Raw genomic sequence first — 14,827 nt, 5'->3', positions numbered from 1 at the left:
ACAGCGCGCTGATGCTGTTGCGGGAGATAATGTGTTTGCGGGAGATAAGCGCTGCGCGACAGCTTTCCGGCTCTGTACACAGACGCCACTTAGCTGTGCAAACACCTGCCGCTCGCCTCGGGCTGGCAGCCGGTGCAGGACCCCCCGGGAGGGTGGGGCCGCGTGCGACAGTCGCGGAGGTCAGCCAGCAGCCATCAGAGTGGGGGGTGAGGGGTGGAAAGGGTGTGGAGTGGGGGGACCGGCACGCGGGTGTCCCTCTGCAGCGTCAGGTCCCCGAGGGCGAGAGCTGGGTGCGTGCACGCATGGGAGGGTGGGCGGTGGGTGCAGATGGGCATCTGAAGGACTCTTTCTGTGATGTGTGAGCCCCGGGAAACAACCTTCACACCCAGCGGTGTCGCCTCCAGCCAGGCCCCAGAGGTCAATCAGGTCTCACCTTCCTCTCCTTGGGGGACAGGCACCCAGACCGGTGGGGTCCCAAAACCCAGGGGCTCTGGCCTGCGCTGTCCTGGCAGGGCTGTGTCTCTGCTACACTGATCAGCCTCCAGGGCTGGGGGCTAAGTTCAGGAGGGGCCTGACTGGAGAGGCCCTGGAAGGTGACCACACCCTCTCTCTCCCTCCTTCATCCCAGGGCTGTCGCTCTGCCTCCTAAGCCCTCCTTGGACCCCTGTTTTCCACTCCCAGCCTCTTTCAAGACCTTGGCATGCTGCCGGAAGCCACAGACTCAGGGCCACCACCATTCTCCTTAGTTCACTCTATGTCCAAGGTTGTCTGAGGGACAAACCATCTTATCTAAGACCAAATGAGCAGCTGCCCCTAGACCACGGAAACCTCCTGAACAGACTGGTCCTAGGTGTTGAGCCCAGATGCCCAGTTGAGCACAGAACCTAGCCTGGTCCAGCTTCAAGCATACGCCTTACTGACATCTCATTAGCTTGAAAGACTGTCCATGTGTTTCTGCCACATGCCCAAATCTGCTTTATTCCCTTTTGCCAGAACCTTGGCTAAACCTTCTGTTTTTTTGCGTGACTCCTGCCTGAAAGCAAAGTCACCATGTACTAGCATACAGGTTGTGCACTGCACAAGAGCATTGAATCTCAGGGGCACCGTTCACATCATAGACATTGAGTAGTGTATGTGAGCATGTGATGATCTCCTCATCAAGCCTTTGATCACTAAGGGAGTCACCTCCTACAAAATCCCACACAGGCACCCAGGGCCATGTGTATGCTCCAGAAAACACACTCACTAGCTCACACACATGCAAGCAGTTTCCACTCAATCCAAGCTGTATTCCAGAGTCTTCTGGCTTTTCCTGAGAGCCTGACACTCAAGGGTGTGACTCCCAGCTCATCTACTCTGAAGTAGGGAATCTTGCCAATTAGTGTTGCCCTGGCATTTAGATTCAGAGTCGGGGTGATGTTTGTGGGTGGGACTGTGGGTCCAAGTGTGCCCGTGGCTAAGTCTTCCACTAGGGCTCCAGAGATTTCCCCCAGGCAGAGCCGGACAGAGCTGGAGGTGTATCTATGTAGAGACAATTTCACCCAGTTCCTAAGAGAATGCATAAGTTCTCTGGCTGATCATTTAAAATGCTTATGGAAGTTGATACATAGGGGGCGCCTGGCTGGCTCAGCCGGCAGAGCATGCGACTCTTGATCTTGGGGTCGCGAGTTCGAGCCCCAGGTTGGGTACAGAGCTTACTCAATTCATAAAGAAAAAAGAAAAAGAAATTGATACATTGGATTGTAGAGATCCTACCAATAAGAGAGTGGAAAGGCAGGCCACAGAGTGGAAGAGGATACTTGTAAAGAACTCCTATCCAAAATATATAAAGAGGGGCGCCTGGGTGGCTCAGTTGGTTAAGCAGCTGACTTCAGCTCAGGTCATGATCTCACGGTTCGTGGGTTCGAGCCCTGCATCGGGCTCTATGCTGACAGCTCAGAGCCTGGAGCCTGCTTTAGACTCTGTGTCTCCCTCTCTCTCTGACCCTCCCCTGCTCACACTGTCTCTTTCTCGCAGAAATAAATTAAAAAAACATTTTAAAATTTAAAAAAAGAACTTTTATAAATCAATAAGAAAAAAGGTAGACAATCCAGTAGGAAAAAATAGGTAAAAGGCTTGAACAGGCAATTCACTAAAAGAAAATCTTCAAATAGTCAATAAGCAGGAAGAGGTGCTCAACTTTGTTGGTCATCAGGCAAATGCAAATTAAAACCACAATGAGACACTACTACACATGTACGGGAACGGCTAAGATGCAGAAAGGGGGAACACCACGTGTTGGCAAGGATGTGGAGAGGCCAGCATTCTCACGCGCTGCCGGGGGGGAGTGTGAATTGGTAAACCACTTTGAGAAATTGTTTGGCTATATCTACTGAAACTTAACACGTACTCACCCTGGAACCCAGCAATTCCACTCTTGGGGACATATACTCAACAGAAATGTATACACCTATTCACTAAAAGACACTTCCATACAGCCTCAGTATTTGGAATATGCCCGAATCTGAAATTACCCAAATATCTCTCAACAGTGGAATGGATAAATAAAGTATGAGGGGCACCTGGGTGGCTCAGTCAGTGGAGCTTGGGACTCCTGATCTCGGGGTTGTGCGTCCGAGCCCCACGTTGGGTGTAGAGATTACTTGAAAGTAAAATCTCCAGAAAATAGTTACATATTCGCACAATGGAATATCATAGAAGATGAGAATGAACAAGCTGTAAACACATTGAACACATACAACAGCGGGACCAGCTTCACAAACCTAATGTTGAGTAAAAGAAGCTGGCTGTGAAAGAATACTTACCACGTGATTCCATTGATACGTTGGAAGGAAGGATTAGTTTATGGAAACCCATCGAGCTGAACATTTACAGTTTGCGCATGTTAATATATGGGTGCTATTCTCCAAAAAGAAAGGTGGAAAAAATTTTAAACATTTTTGGAACTACCATTTGGGTGAAGTTAAGCTCTCTGCCACTGACTAAGCTTCTCTCTGCCCTGATTTTTCCTCGCTTCTTCCCCTTCTTCTATCCCCAGGCCCCGTCTGGATGCCCACATCCTCATTTCCCCTCTGGCCCACTTCTAGTTACTTCTAGACACGGAATTGTATTCCAATACATTTAAACATTTAAACATTTCCTTCTTGTTTTTGCTAGAGAAAGGAGGGCTTAAAAAAATTTTTTTTTTCACAAACATGCTGTATAGGCAAGTGTAGTCCTTGCCTAGAAGACTTGCTCTCGATTTGATGTTTTACCATGAGGGACTAGGTTCAGCTGAAGGTGAAGAAACACTCAAATTTATCATGTCTCAGCCTGGTGGTTCTCAGACTTGAATGTGCATGAGGATGGAGCAGAGAACTTGCTGAAATCCAGGCCCTCCCTGCAGATTCTGATTCAGCAGTTCTCAGGATGGGGCCTGAGAATGTGTCTCTCTAACTAGCTTTGAGTTGATGCCGTTGATCCAGGAACCACACTTTGAGAATGATTGCCATAAACATACGAGGTGTTACTCTTTCGTGTAAAGAGCTCAGAAGTTGACAGCTGAGGGTTGACGTGGTAATGAATTTGTCATGGACCCAGGGTCTGTCAGGCTTTTTACTCTGGCTGCCTAAGATGTGGCCTTTGCCTCATGGTCCAACATGGCTGCTTGAGCTCCAGCCATTGGGTCCTCCTTGAACAAACAGAAAGGAGGATGGAGCAGAAAAAAAGCCACCTACCATTATGGTGCCTTAAAGTCCCTTCCCTCCCCCTCCCCTGTTAAAGTGTCTTTAATGACACTTCTTGGAAATTATAAACATTGCTTTCATCTGCAAATTCATTGGCCAGAACTTGGTCACATCTACATAACTAATTGCAAGAGAGGTTGGGACTGTATTTTTGTTTTTGTTTTTGTTTTATTCTGTATGGCCGGGTTTCAGCCGAGTCTGAGGTTATCTGACTAATGAAGAAGGGAAGAATAGATTTGGGAATGGCCAGCAAGAACCAGGGAACACACCCCCTGCCTCTCCACCAAGCCCAGGGCCGTGGAGCCAGGCCTGTGCAGAGGGGCAAGTCCCAGCTGGTTCAAAGTTGGGTGACCTCGGGTAAGGCAAGTCACCTTACCTCTTTGTGTCTCTTATCTTTGACTATGAAATGAAGACCCATTCATGACTTTGTCCAACACACGTTTATTGAGGCTCTTCCCCAGCCTGGCACTGAGCTAGGGGCCGCGACGGAGAGAAGTAAGTCAAGGGCACCGTACGTGAGAAGTGAGTCAAGGGCACAGTCCGGGCATCAGATGGACAGATACCTCTGCCCTTTCAATGCAGGGTGTTGAGGGCTATGCTTTCGGAGGCCCAGCCACAGAGCAGGGATGGGGGTGACCTCTACAAATAACATTTCCTCTACCTTTACTATTGGAGGAGCAAATAAAAATAACGGGTGTGAGTGTGGCTTCCAAATAGCACAGTACTTTGGAGAAGTTTGTCGCTTATCTCTCTGAGGCCCAGACGGAAATGGAGTGTACAGGGAATCATTCCCAAGGCCACCAAGCCCCGCCCGCCAGCAGGAGAGGGGGGTGACCTAGGGGAGAGAGTGGGGGTGTTAATATTGATGGAAGCCATGGTTGCTCTTCCCCAGAAAGAAGTCCCTTCATGCGAATGTTGGGCAGGTCTGTGGCACCCATGGGGGTAGGTTGGCCTAGAACGGGCTTCAGACCAGGGTCCTCCCGGCTGGGCCAGCAGCCCCTGTATCTCATGAGGTGCAGGAGGGTGTCAAAGAGAGGCCCCCGGAACCCTAGTTTGCGGACAGCCGGCCCAGGCCTCGGTCCCCCGAGAGGTGCCAGGAGGGCGGATGGTGAGTTGTTTTCTGTTTTCTTCCGGCTCTGCTGTCACTTCTACGCTCCCCTCACGGATGTCACGGACTGAGTCACACTAATGGCTTTCCACGGAGCCCTCAGAACTAATGAAGCTGCTAACAAGTGATCGAGCAAATGAGTCGACACCACTTTATCACCCACCAGTGCCCACGGAGCAGGCCACGGGCTGCACGGGGGACATGGAATGGAGGAGGGGTGAAGCCTGTCACTTGGGCTGGGCAAGGGAGGTAAGGGGGAGAGAGGGAGAAGCCGGAAGTTCTGGGTGACGGAGGAGAGGGCAATGTGTGGAAAGGGAGTCCCTCTGGAGAGGGAGGGGGAGACGCGGGGGGGCCGAGGTGTAGAGAGAGGAGTGGAGGGGGCATTGGGTGGCAGGGGCTGGGATGAGGGTCTCCCTCTGTGCTGGGCACTGTGGGGGTGGGGGAGGTGCAAATACAGGAAACCCAGGCCTTGGTCTTGAAGAGACCACAGTTTGGATGGGGAGGGAGACAGGCAGATCCATTATTTTATTTATCAAAAGAAGCCTGTGACACAGGCTTTGCTATTCCCTTTTTGCGGTCAGGTTCAGAGAGGTTAGGCAACTTTCCCAAAGTCACACAGCTGAGAGATACAAGCAAGAGTCAAACCCAGAACAGCCAGACTCCAGGATCCATGCCTTTCCCGCCATCCTTGGTTTACAAGTATGTGGAAGGGAAGATGTGATCAGAAACCAATAAGAACAGATTACTCTGGGCTGATCTGATTTACCTCATTAATGGAATTACTTGGACGGAGGTGGGGGAGGTGCTACAGAGTCCCCGTGTCTGGACTTCAGCAAGGCGCTTGGCAAAAATCTCTCCTGACATCCTGTGGACACGAGTGTGACGTATGGGTGAAATAGCTCAGCGGCTGGAAGAATTTCGAATTAGATGTGGCGCCGTTTCTAAAGACAGTTGATGGCACAGCAGAGGCTATCTGTCTGGGAGGGAGTGACTTTGTCCGTGGGACTCTGTCCTTTCTCCTGTTCTCTTTCACAGTTGTTGGCTTTTTCCTTTTCACCTCCCTTGTATTTATTTTTCATTATCCAGGCAATATATGTCTATTGTAGAAAAATATAAACTACGGATAAGCAAAAAGCAAGGATCCGGGATCGCACTAAGAACATTCACTGAACAGTCTTTTCAACTTGCTGTAACTTTGAACTTTTTCATAATGAAATGTTGAGGATGAAAAAAAAAATCCTAATAAGGGGCTCCTGGCTCCCTCAGCCGGAAGAACATGGGACTTTTGATCTTGGGGTTGTGAGTTCAAGCCTCACAATGGGTGCAGAGATTTCTTAAAAATAGAATCTTAAAAAAAAAAAACTGCTCCACAGAAAACAACTCTCTGTTCACGTTTAAGGTGTATCCTGCCAATCTCTTTATTGCAAATAATAGCCATAAAATGTAGCATTTTATTGGGCATTTACAATGAGCTGGCAACGGTGCTGAACAACTTACAGCACCGTATCATTAAATCATCATAATGCTTTACTGCTAGTTTTATGATCTACTTTTCACAGATGACGAAGCGAGGCTCAGATGAAGCAGCTTGTCCACAGAGGCTAGGGGAGCAGATGAACACAGTTTGAACCAGGATTTGTCTGGCTCTGGAGCTGAACTCTGAGCTTCTAGGAGACCCTACGCTCTCTAAATGCACTTGGACCTGCTCCCCACAGTCGGCGCCTTCTCACTTCCCCTCCTCCCGGAAGCTGTTTGCACCATGATCATGAATCTTCATGCCGCTTCTCTTCCCCTTGCACAAAACCATCTGGGAACATCACCTAGGGAGTGACCTTATGAAGGCACAGACGCCAGTGGAGCAGGATATTTTCCTGGTCTTTCAGTAGCTCCCACCCGGCCTTTCTCATATGTTCCTTATACAGCCAGGTGCCTCAGCTTCGAAAAGACAGAAATTTATTTTAACACTTTTAAAAAAAAATTTTTTTAATGTTTTATTTATTTCTAGGAGAGAGAGAGAGACTGTGTGATCAGTGTAGGGTCAGAGAGAGAGGGATTCACAGACTGAATCAGGCTCCAGGCTCTGAGCTGGCAGTCAGCACAGAGCCCGATGCGGGGCTCGAACCCACGAACCGCGAGATCATGACCTAAGCGAAAGTCGGACGCTTAACCGACTAAGCCACCCAGGCGCCCCTATTTTAACACTTTTTGAAAGCTTCCTATTTACCAGGCACTGTGTTGAGCTCTTGAGAGATAGTAACTTTAAGAAAGCAGTTAAAAATATTTTTTTTTATTTTTTTTATTTAAAAAAAAATTTTTTTTTTAATATTTTTATTTATTTCTAGGAGAGAGAGAGAGACTGTGTGATCAGTGTAGGGTCAGAGAGAGAGGGATTCACAGACTGAATCAGGCTCCAGGCTCTGAGCTGGCAGTCAGCACAGAGCCCGATGCGGGGCTCGAACCCACGAACCGCGAGATCATGACCTAAGCGAAAGTCGGACGCTTAACCGACTAAGCCACCCAGGCGCCCCAAGCAGTTAAAAATATTAACATACAGTAAAATTGACTTAAAAATTGTTTTAATGTTTATTTATTTTGTTTTTTTTAAATAGTTTATTGTGAAGTTGGTTTGCATATAACACCCAGTGCTCATCCCAACAAGTGCCCTCCTCCATGCCCATCACCCCCTTCCCCTCTCCCCCCACCCCCATCAGACCTCAGTTTGTTCTCAGTATTTAAGGGTCTCTTATGGCTTGCCTCCTTCCCTCTCCGTAACTGTTTTCTTCCCCTTCCCCTCCCCTGTGGTCCTCTGTTAAGTTTCTCCTGTTCCACACATGAGTGAAAACATATGGTATCTGTCCTTCTCTGCCTTATTTCACTTAGCATAACACCCTCGAGTTCCATCCACGTTGCTACAAATGGCCAGATTTCATTCTTTCTCATTGCCATGTAGTATTCCATTGTATACATAAACCACATCTTCTTGATCCATTCGTCAGTTGATGGACACTTAGGCTCTTTCCATGATTTGGCTATTGTTTTTTTTTTTTAATGTTTTATTCATCTCTGAGAGAGAGAGACAGCATGAGCAGGGGAGGGTCAGAGAGACACAGAATCTGAAGCAGGCTACAGAGCTGCTGACAGCTAGCTCAGAGCCCGACGCGGGGCTTGAACCCACGAACCGTGAGATCATGACCTGAGCTGAAGTCGACTGCTTAACCGACTGAGCCACGTAGGTGCCCCGGCTATTGCTGAAAGTACTGCTATGAACATTGGGGTGCATGTGCCCTGTATCCCTTGGGTAAATTCCTAGCAGTGCTATTGCTGAGTCATAGGGGAGTTCTATTGTTAATTTTTTGAGGAACCTCCAGTGTTTATTTTGGGAGAGAGAGCAAGGGAGGGGCAGAGAGGGAGACAGAGAATCTGAAGCAGGCTTCAGGTTCTGAGCCGTCAGCACAGAGCCTGATGTGGGGCTCGAACTCATGAACTGTGAGATCATGACCTGAGCCGAAGTCCGATGCCCCCGCCCCCATCACTGGAATTATACAGTATGTGACCTTTTGAGACAGGCTTTGTGCACTCAGCCTAATGCCATTGACATTAATCCAATTTATCCTGCATCTCAATAAGTCATTCCTCTTAGTGGCTAAGTAGTAAATATCCCAATATACAAATGTACTATGGCTTTTTCATTCAGTCACCCACTGAAGGGCATTTGGATTGTTTCCAACTTAGGGCAATTATGAATAGAGCTGCTACAAACATTCGTGGACAGGTTTCTGTGTAGACATATGTGTTCATTTCTCTAGGATAAATGCCATGTGGGATTTCTAGATCATACAGGGTCTGAAGGGTCTAAAGTTTAACTTTAGAAGAAAATCCCATCAGTCTGAAGAGTTTCCTTCAGCAATTCTTTTAGTGCCGATATGCACTAAATTCTCTTAGTTCTTTCTCACTGAGAATTTAATTTTTGTCTTAAAGCTTTTATCTTTTTATTAAAAATTTTTTAAATGTTTATTTTTGAGACAGAGACAGAGTGCAAGCAGGGAAGGGACAGAGAGGGAGGGAGACACAGAATCTGAAGCAGGCTCCAGGCTCTAAGCTGTCAGCACAGAGCCCGACGTGGGGCTTGAACTCATGAAATGTGAGATCATGACCTGAGCTGAAGTCGTACACTTAACCGACTGAGCCACCCAAGCACCCCTTAAAGATTTTATTTTTAAGTAAAATACACACCCAATGTGGGGCTCGAACTCACAATCCCAGGATCAAGAGTCACAGGCTCCACAGACCTAGCCAGCCAGGGGCCCCTCACTGAGGTTTTCTTTACTTCACTTTCATAATGTAAGACATTTTCACTGAATACCGGGTTGACAGCGTCTTTCAGCACTCGAAGAATGTTATTCCACTTCTTTCTGGTCTCACAGTTTCTGGTGACAAATAGGAAGTCATTTGCATAGATGTTTCCCTATAAACAACTTGTTTTCTTTGGCTGCTTCCAAGATTTTTTTGGCTTTGGTTTTCAGTGGCATGATTATGATCTTAATTTGTCCTGTCTGGGTTTGCCGAGGTTCTTAAATCTGTAAGTTTAGGTCTTTTGCCAAATCTGAGAACTAAGTTTTCAGCCATTATTTCTTCAAACTTTTTTTCTTTTTTGGTAGCACACTTTCTCCTTGCCTTCTGGAACTCTGATGTCATGAATATTAAACCATTTGCTATTATCCTTTTGTATCCCTGAAGCTCTGTTCATGTTTTTTTTCCCAATATTTTTGTCTCCATGATTTTAAAAAAATTTTGAGTAGTCTCCACACCCAACACGGGGCTCAAACTCACGACCCCGAGATCAAGAGTCACATGCTCCACCCACTGAGCCAGTCAGGTGCCCCCTCTCTGTGACTTCTAGTGCATAATTTCTATTGCTCTATCTTCAAGTCCACTAGTTCTTTCCTTTGTTATATCCATTCTGCTATTTGATCCCATCCATGGAATATCTATTTTGGTTATTTTATTTTTTCACTTCTAAAATTTCCATTTGGTTCTTTTTTTTATATCTTTAATAGCTGAGACTTTCTATCTTTTCATTGACTTAAAGGGTATTTGCCTGAAGCATTTAGAATAGCGGCTTTGGGGGGCACATGGCGGGGCTCAGTTGGTTGAGCATCTGACTCTTGTTTTCTACTCAGGTCATGATCCCAGGGTCGTGGGACTGAGCCCCGCGTCAGGCTCTGTGCTGAGCATGGGGCCTGCTTCAGATTCTCTCCCTCTCCCTCTGTCCCTCTCCCCTGCTCGTGCTTTCTTTCTCTCTTGAAATGAAATGAAATGAAATGAAATGAAATGAAATCGCTGCTTTGAAGTCTTTGTCAGAGAAACCCAGCCTCTGTGTCATCTTGACATTTGCATTCGTCTGTGTGAGTTGAAGCTTCTCCTGGTTCTGGTATTCTTTTTTAAAAACATTTTTATGTCTTTATTTTATTTTGAGAGAGAGACAGAGTGCAAGTGGGGGGAGGGGCAGAGAGAGAAGGAGACACAGAATCTGAAGCAGGCTCCAGGCTCTGAGCTGTCAGCACAGCGCCCGATGTGGGGCTTGATCCCATGAACCATGGGATCATGACCTGAGCTGAAGTCAGAAGCTTAACTGAACGAGACACCCGGGGGCCCCTGACTCATTAATTTTGTTTTCTAGGTGACATGGAGTTTTAGATGACTGGGAGACATCCAGATGGATATGTCTGGCACAGAGGATCATATGGTTCAGAGCACAGCAGAGGAGCAAGTGACAAAGATTTGGAGATTATTAGCACAGGGGGCTGTGGCATAATAAGAAATATATATTTGGTCTTTGTCCCTAGCTCCTGACACAGAGCTCCTAAATCTCTTGCAATTCCCGGGTGAAAGGGGCATCTTTTGTTTTAATGAGGTGACTCTTGGTGAGTGGGCCTCTAGATAGCTTCAGGGTGGGTTCTGGTTGCCAGAGAGACCAAGCTTTGCCTGGAAGCCTGGAACTTTCAGCCCCACCCCCATCCCCAAGGAGGGCAGAGCTCCCTTCCACACCTTCCCCCCCCCCCCCCCGTGTCCCTCTCTATCTGGCTGCTCATTTGCATCCTTTACAACATCTTTTATAATAAACCAGGACATGTAAACAAAGTGTGTTCTTGAGTTCTTTGAGATGTTCTAGCAAATGATCAAACCTGAGGAGGGGGTCGTGGGGGTCCCAGATTTATAGTCAGTTGGTAAGAAGTACAGGAGGCTCAGGACTTTCGGGGGCATCTGAAGTAGGGCCAGTTTGTGAGACTGGACCCGTCAGCTGTGGGAGCCCTGCCAACCTTTGTAGTTAGCGTCAGAATGGAGGCAAATTGTCCGGCACCCACCTGGTGTCAGGAGAATCAGAGCATTGGCCGTTGAGGTTGGAGAACCCCACGGAAGTGGCTATCCTCGTGGTGAGGACTTCATGTCCTGGCCCCTCCTAGTGAAGAATGGCCACGTGACCACATTCCAGCCACTGGGGTAGGAGCTGAAGTAACACGTGCAGCTTCCTCACTTTATTATCTGTCTATCTATCTATCTACCTATCTATCTATCTATCTATCTATCTATCTATTGATGTTTTTATTTATGAGAGAGAGAGAGAGAGTGAGAACAGGGGGAGAGGGGCAGAGGAAGAGAGAGAATCCCAAGCAGGCTCCATGCTATCTGCACAGACCCCCATGCTGGGCTTGATCCCATGACCTGAGCTGAAATCAAGAGTTGGACCTCAACCAACTGAGCCACCCAGGCGGCCCCCCAATTGTCTCTTTAAGAGGAAAATGCTCCCTCTCTACTTCCTCTTTCTCATTCCCACGAGCTGGCATGTGGTTGTGCGGGGGGAGGGATGGACATTCTCCCACCATACAAATGAGTGCAACAGTCTTGGGGTAACAAGATAAAGGGTGTCTGGGCTCCTTGTGGGTCAGAGCCATGACCAGAGCCCTGCCTCTGGACCATCTGTCAGCTCGGACCCTTGTATGAGAGGGAAATAAACCTCCATGGTACCATTATTTGGTCTCTGTTAAGGCAGGTGCACCAATATTTTAACTTAATAGACTGACTTGTTCATTGATTCAACAACCATTTCCTGGGTGGCACCACGTGAGACATCCAGAGTCACAGATACAAGGTCGCAAATGGCCCGGGTTATAATTGTTTCTTCCCAGAATCACGTCACTTTCAGGATCTGAGTTTCTGTACCAGCAGCACAGGTCTCCTATGACTGAAGGTCCCGGAAACGTTCCAGACTCAGACAGAGGCTCATCCCTAGGACCAGGAGCATTTATGTGGTGGAGGGGGCTGTGCACAGGCCTTCTGGGCAGGGGCTAGAGCCTAATTCAGCATTTCAGCAAGTCTCTGTTTAGTGTTTCCAAAGCGCCCACCTTAGTTTTCAAGGAAGTGACTCTGTGCACTCACATTTCATCAGTTTGTCTAATATTTAATTGAATTACGAGATAATAGGATTATGTGGTTATAGGATTACAATGACGAGTATACCTGGCTGAAACAGGCTAGACGTCCAGCTGAGGCTTGGTAAACAAAAAACTCAACCCCGGGGGCAACTCAAGTACCTGCTTTTTGAGACCTTGGGTCAGCAAACTGTGGTTCCACGGGTCTGTTTTGGTCACATCCTGAGGTCAAATGGTTTCACGATGACTGGTTTTACATTTTTAAATGGTTGGGGGGAAAATCAAAGAATATGACATGAAAATTATGTGAAATTCCATCTTTAATACCCACAAATAAAGTTTTATTGGAGCACAGCCACACCCACGCATTTCTTTTGCATAGTTCTATGGCTGCTTTTGTGCTTCGATAGCCAGGCTGAACAGCTGAACAGAGACTGAAATATTTACTGTTTGGTCTTTTACAGAAAGACTTTGCTTATACCTGTTCTAGAGAGATGCCTGTCTCTTGGGAATGCACCATGCCACAGGCATCTGTCGCTGCGTTTTACAGAAGGACCAGCAACTTGGGGTAAGGAAAGGTCTCCTAGGAGAACTCCTGTTGTAAGGGATGAAAATCCTTTATTTCTTGGCCTTGCTACCTCCCAAACCTACCCCTTAGATATAAGCAGAATTGAAGGTGTGACAGTTTGAACAATTTTCATTGACCTCACTCACTCACCCATGGTCCCATGTGCCTCCCACAGGGCTTTGTACACAATGACGGATCGTGGGAAATAGAGAATGCCCCTGCCGCTTCCCTGCCATTTATCAAAGCAGATGACAAGGCTTCCTTGAATGTGGCTAATATCCCTTTGGACAGGTGGCTATTTCTCAGTGGTGTCAACGGACTATTCTTCATTCTCGGCCTCATTCCCAGCCAAGAACCAGAGTGGTTTTAGGTAACAGGACATTTATACTCGTGACAAAACGAACAAGCTTGCATTTCGATAAGCGCCATCATGGTAGCCAATATTTTCCCGGGCTACGGCTAGCAGTCAAGGTAACACGGAGAGTTTCACATGGATAACAAATGAGAGCATTAAAAATTAGCGGGCAGACAGATCCACGGTCTAACTCCTGCTGACATCCATTGATTTTCTGCTGTCTCCTCCGGGGACTTTCTTCGCTAGATGAGCCAGATGAAACATTGTCAGTACTGTCTGGACATAACTGCAAGTTGTACTTAGGTGACACGTGAGGCATATCTGCACCTGTGGGGAGTGTGTGTGTGTGTGTGTGTGTGACTGTGTCTGTGTGTGTATCTGCGCCACTATCGTGTCTTGGCTGGATTATTGCAGTAGGTTCTTAACTGGCTTCTCTGTTTCTCTCCTTCTCCTTCTTCTTTTTAAATTAAAAAAAAAATGTTTTTTTTGAGAGAAACAGAGTGTGAATGGGGAAAGAGCAGAGAGAGAGAGACAGAGACACAGAATCTGAAACAGGCTCCAGGTTCTGAGATGTCAGCACAGAGCCTGATGCAGACTTGAACTCTCAAACCATGAGATCATGACTTGAGCTGAATTTAGATGCTTAACTGACTGAGCCACCCAGGCACCCCCCCAAGTTTATATTTTGAGAGAGAGAGCAAATGGAGAAGGAACAGAGAGAAAGGGGAAGAGAGAATTCTAAGCAGGCTCTGCACTGACAGCACAGAGCCTAGTGTGGGGCTCAGATTCATGAACCGTGAGATCATGACCTGAGCCCAAACCAAGACTCAGGCGCTCAACCACCTGAGCCATCCAGGAGTCCCCTGGACTTCCTGCTTCTGACCTTGCCTTCCTTCAGTCTATTCTCAACACAGCAGCCAAGATGCTTTCTTTAAAACCTAAGTCAGGGGGTGCCTGGCTAGCTCAATCAGTGGAGTATGTGACTCTTGGTCTCAGGGTTGTGGGTTGGAGCCCCACATTGGGTGGAGAGATTACTTAAAAAAAAAAAAATCTTCAGAAAAAAAAGCGCCTAAGTCACACCATGTCCTTCCTTGGACTGAAGCTCTCATGTCATTCTGAGCAAAAGGCAGAGTCCTTTTTTTTTTTTTTGCAAAAGGCAGAGTCCTTATAGCAGCCAACAAGGTCCTCCATGATCCAGCCCCCTGCTGCTCCCTGATCTCTCCTTCCAATATCCCTACTGCTCACTGCACTCCAGCCACATGGGCCTCCTTGCCATCCTCAAACTGCCAAGAACATTCCTACCTCAGGGCCTTTGCACATGCTCTCTCCCCCACCTGGAACATTTCTTCCCAAGGTAGAATGAAGGTAGACATTCCTTCAAATGCCATCGTATAAGTGAGGCTTTCCCTAACCATCCAACATAAAATAAACCCTGTGCACCCCAGGACTCTTTATCCCCTTACCCTGACTTTTTCCTATAGCACCTACCATAATCAGCATACTACATGCTTTCTTGTTTATTTACTGATGTCCTATTTCCTGCCTCTAGAATGTGAGTTCCACTGGGGCAAGGATTTTGCCTGTTAGTTCACTGCTCTGTCCTCTGTGCTTAGCATGGCGCCTGCCACCGAGGAGGGGCTT

At 47.4% G+C, this 14,827-nt stretch overlaps 1 protein-coding gene across 2 annotated transcripts in view; it reads left to right on the top strand.

Annotated features, from left to right (window-relative positions):
• PYY (peptide YY) overlaps positions 1-14,827 on the top strand; it is a 50,643-nt gene that overhangs the window by 31,561 nt on the left and 4,255 nt on the right. Inside the window, exons 1-2 of one of the 2 annotated variants that reach the window (XM_039220922.1) lie at positions 5,029-5,082; positions 12,728-12,831. In XM_039220922.1, coding sequence (XP_039076853.1) covers positions 12,775-12,831 — 57 coding nt within the window. In that variant the 5' untranslated portion in view covers positions 5,029-5,082; positions 12,728-12,774. Of the gene's footprint in view, positions 1-5,028; positions 5,083-12,727; positions 12,832-14,827 lie in introns of those variants that run through there. The other variant, XM_039220921.1, reaches the window with a different exon arrangement.

This window comes from Hyaena hyaena, unplaced genomic scaffold (genome assembly GCF_003009895.1).
Source record: "Hyaena hyaena isolate Hyena2069 unplaced genomic scaffold, ASM300989v1 scaffold_925, whole genome shotgun sequence".
Classification (NCBI taxonomy): domain Eukaryota; kingdom Metazoa; phylum Chordata; class Mammalia; order Carnivora; family Hyaenidae; genus Hyaena; species Hyaena hyaena.
This window is presented reverse-complemented; position numbering and strand designations above follow the sequence as displayed.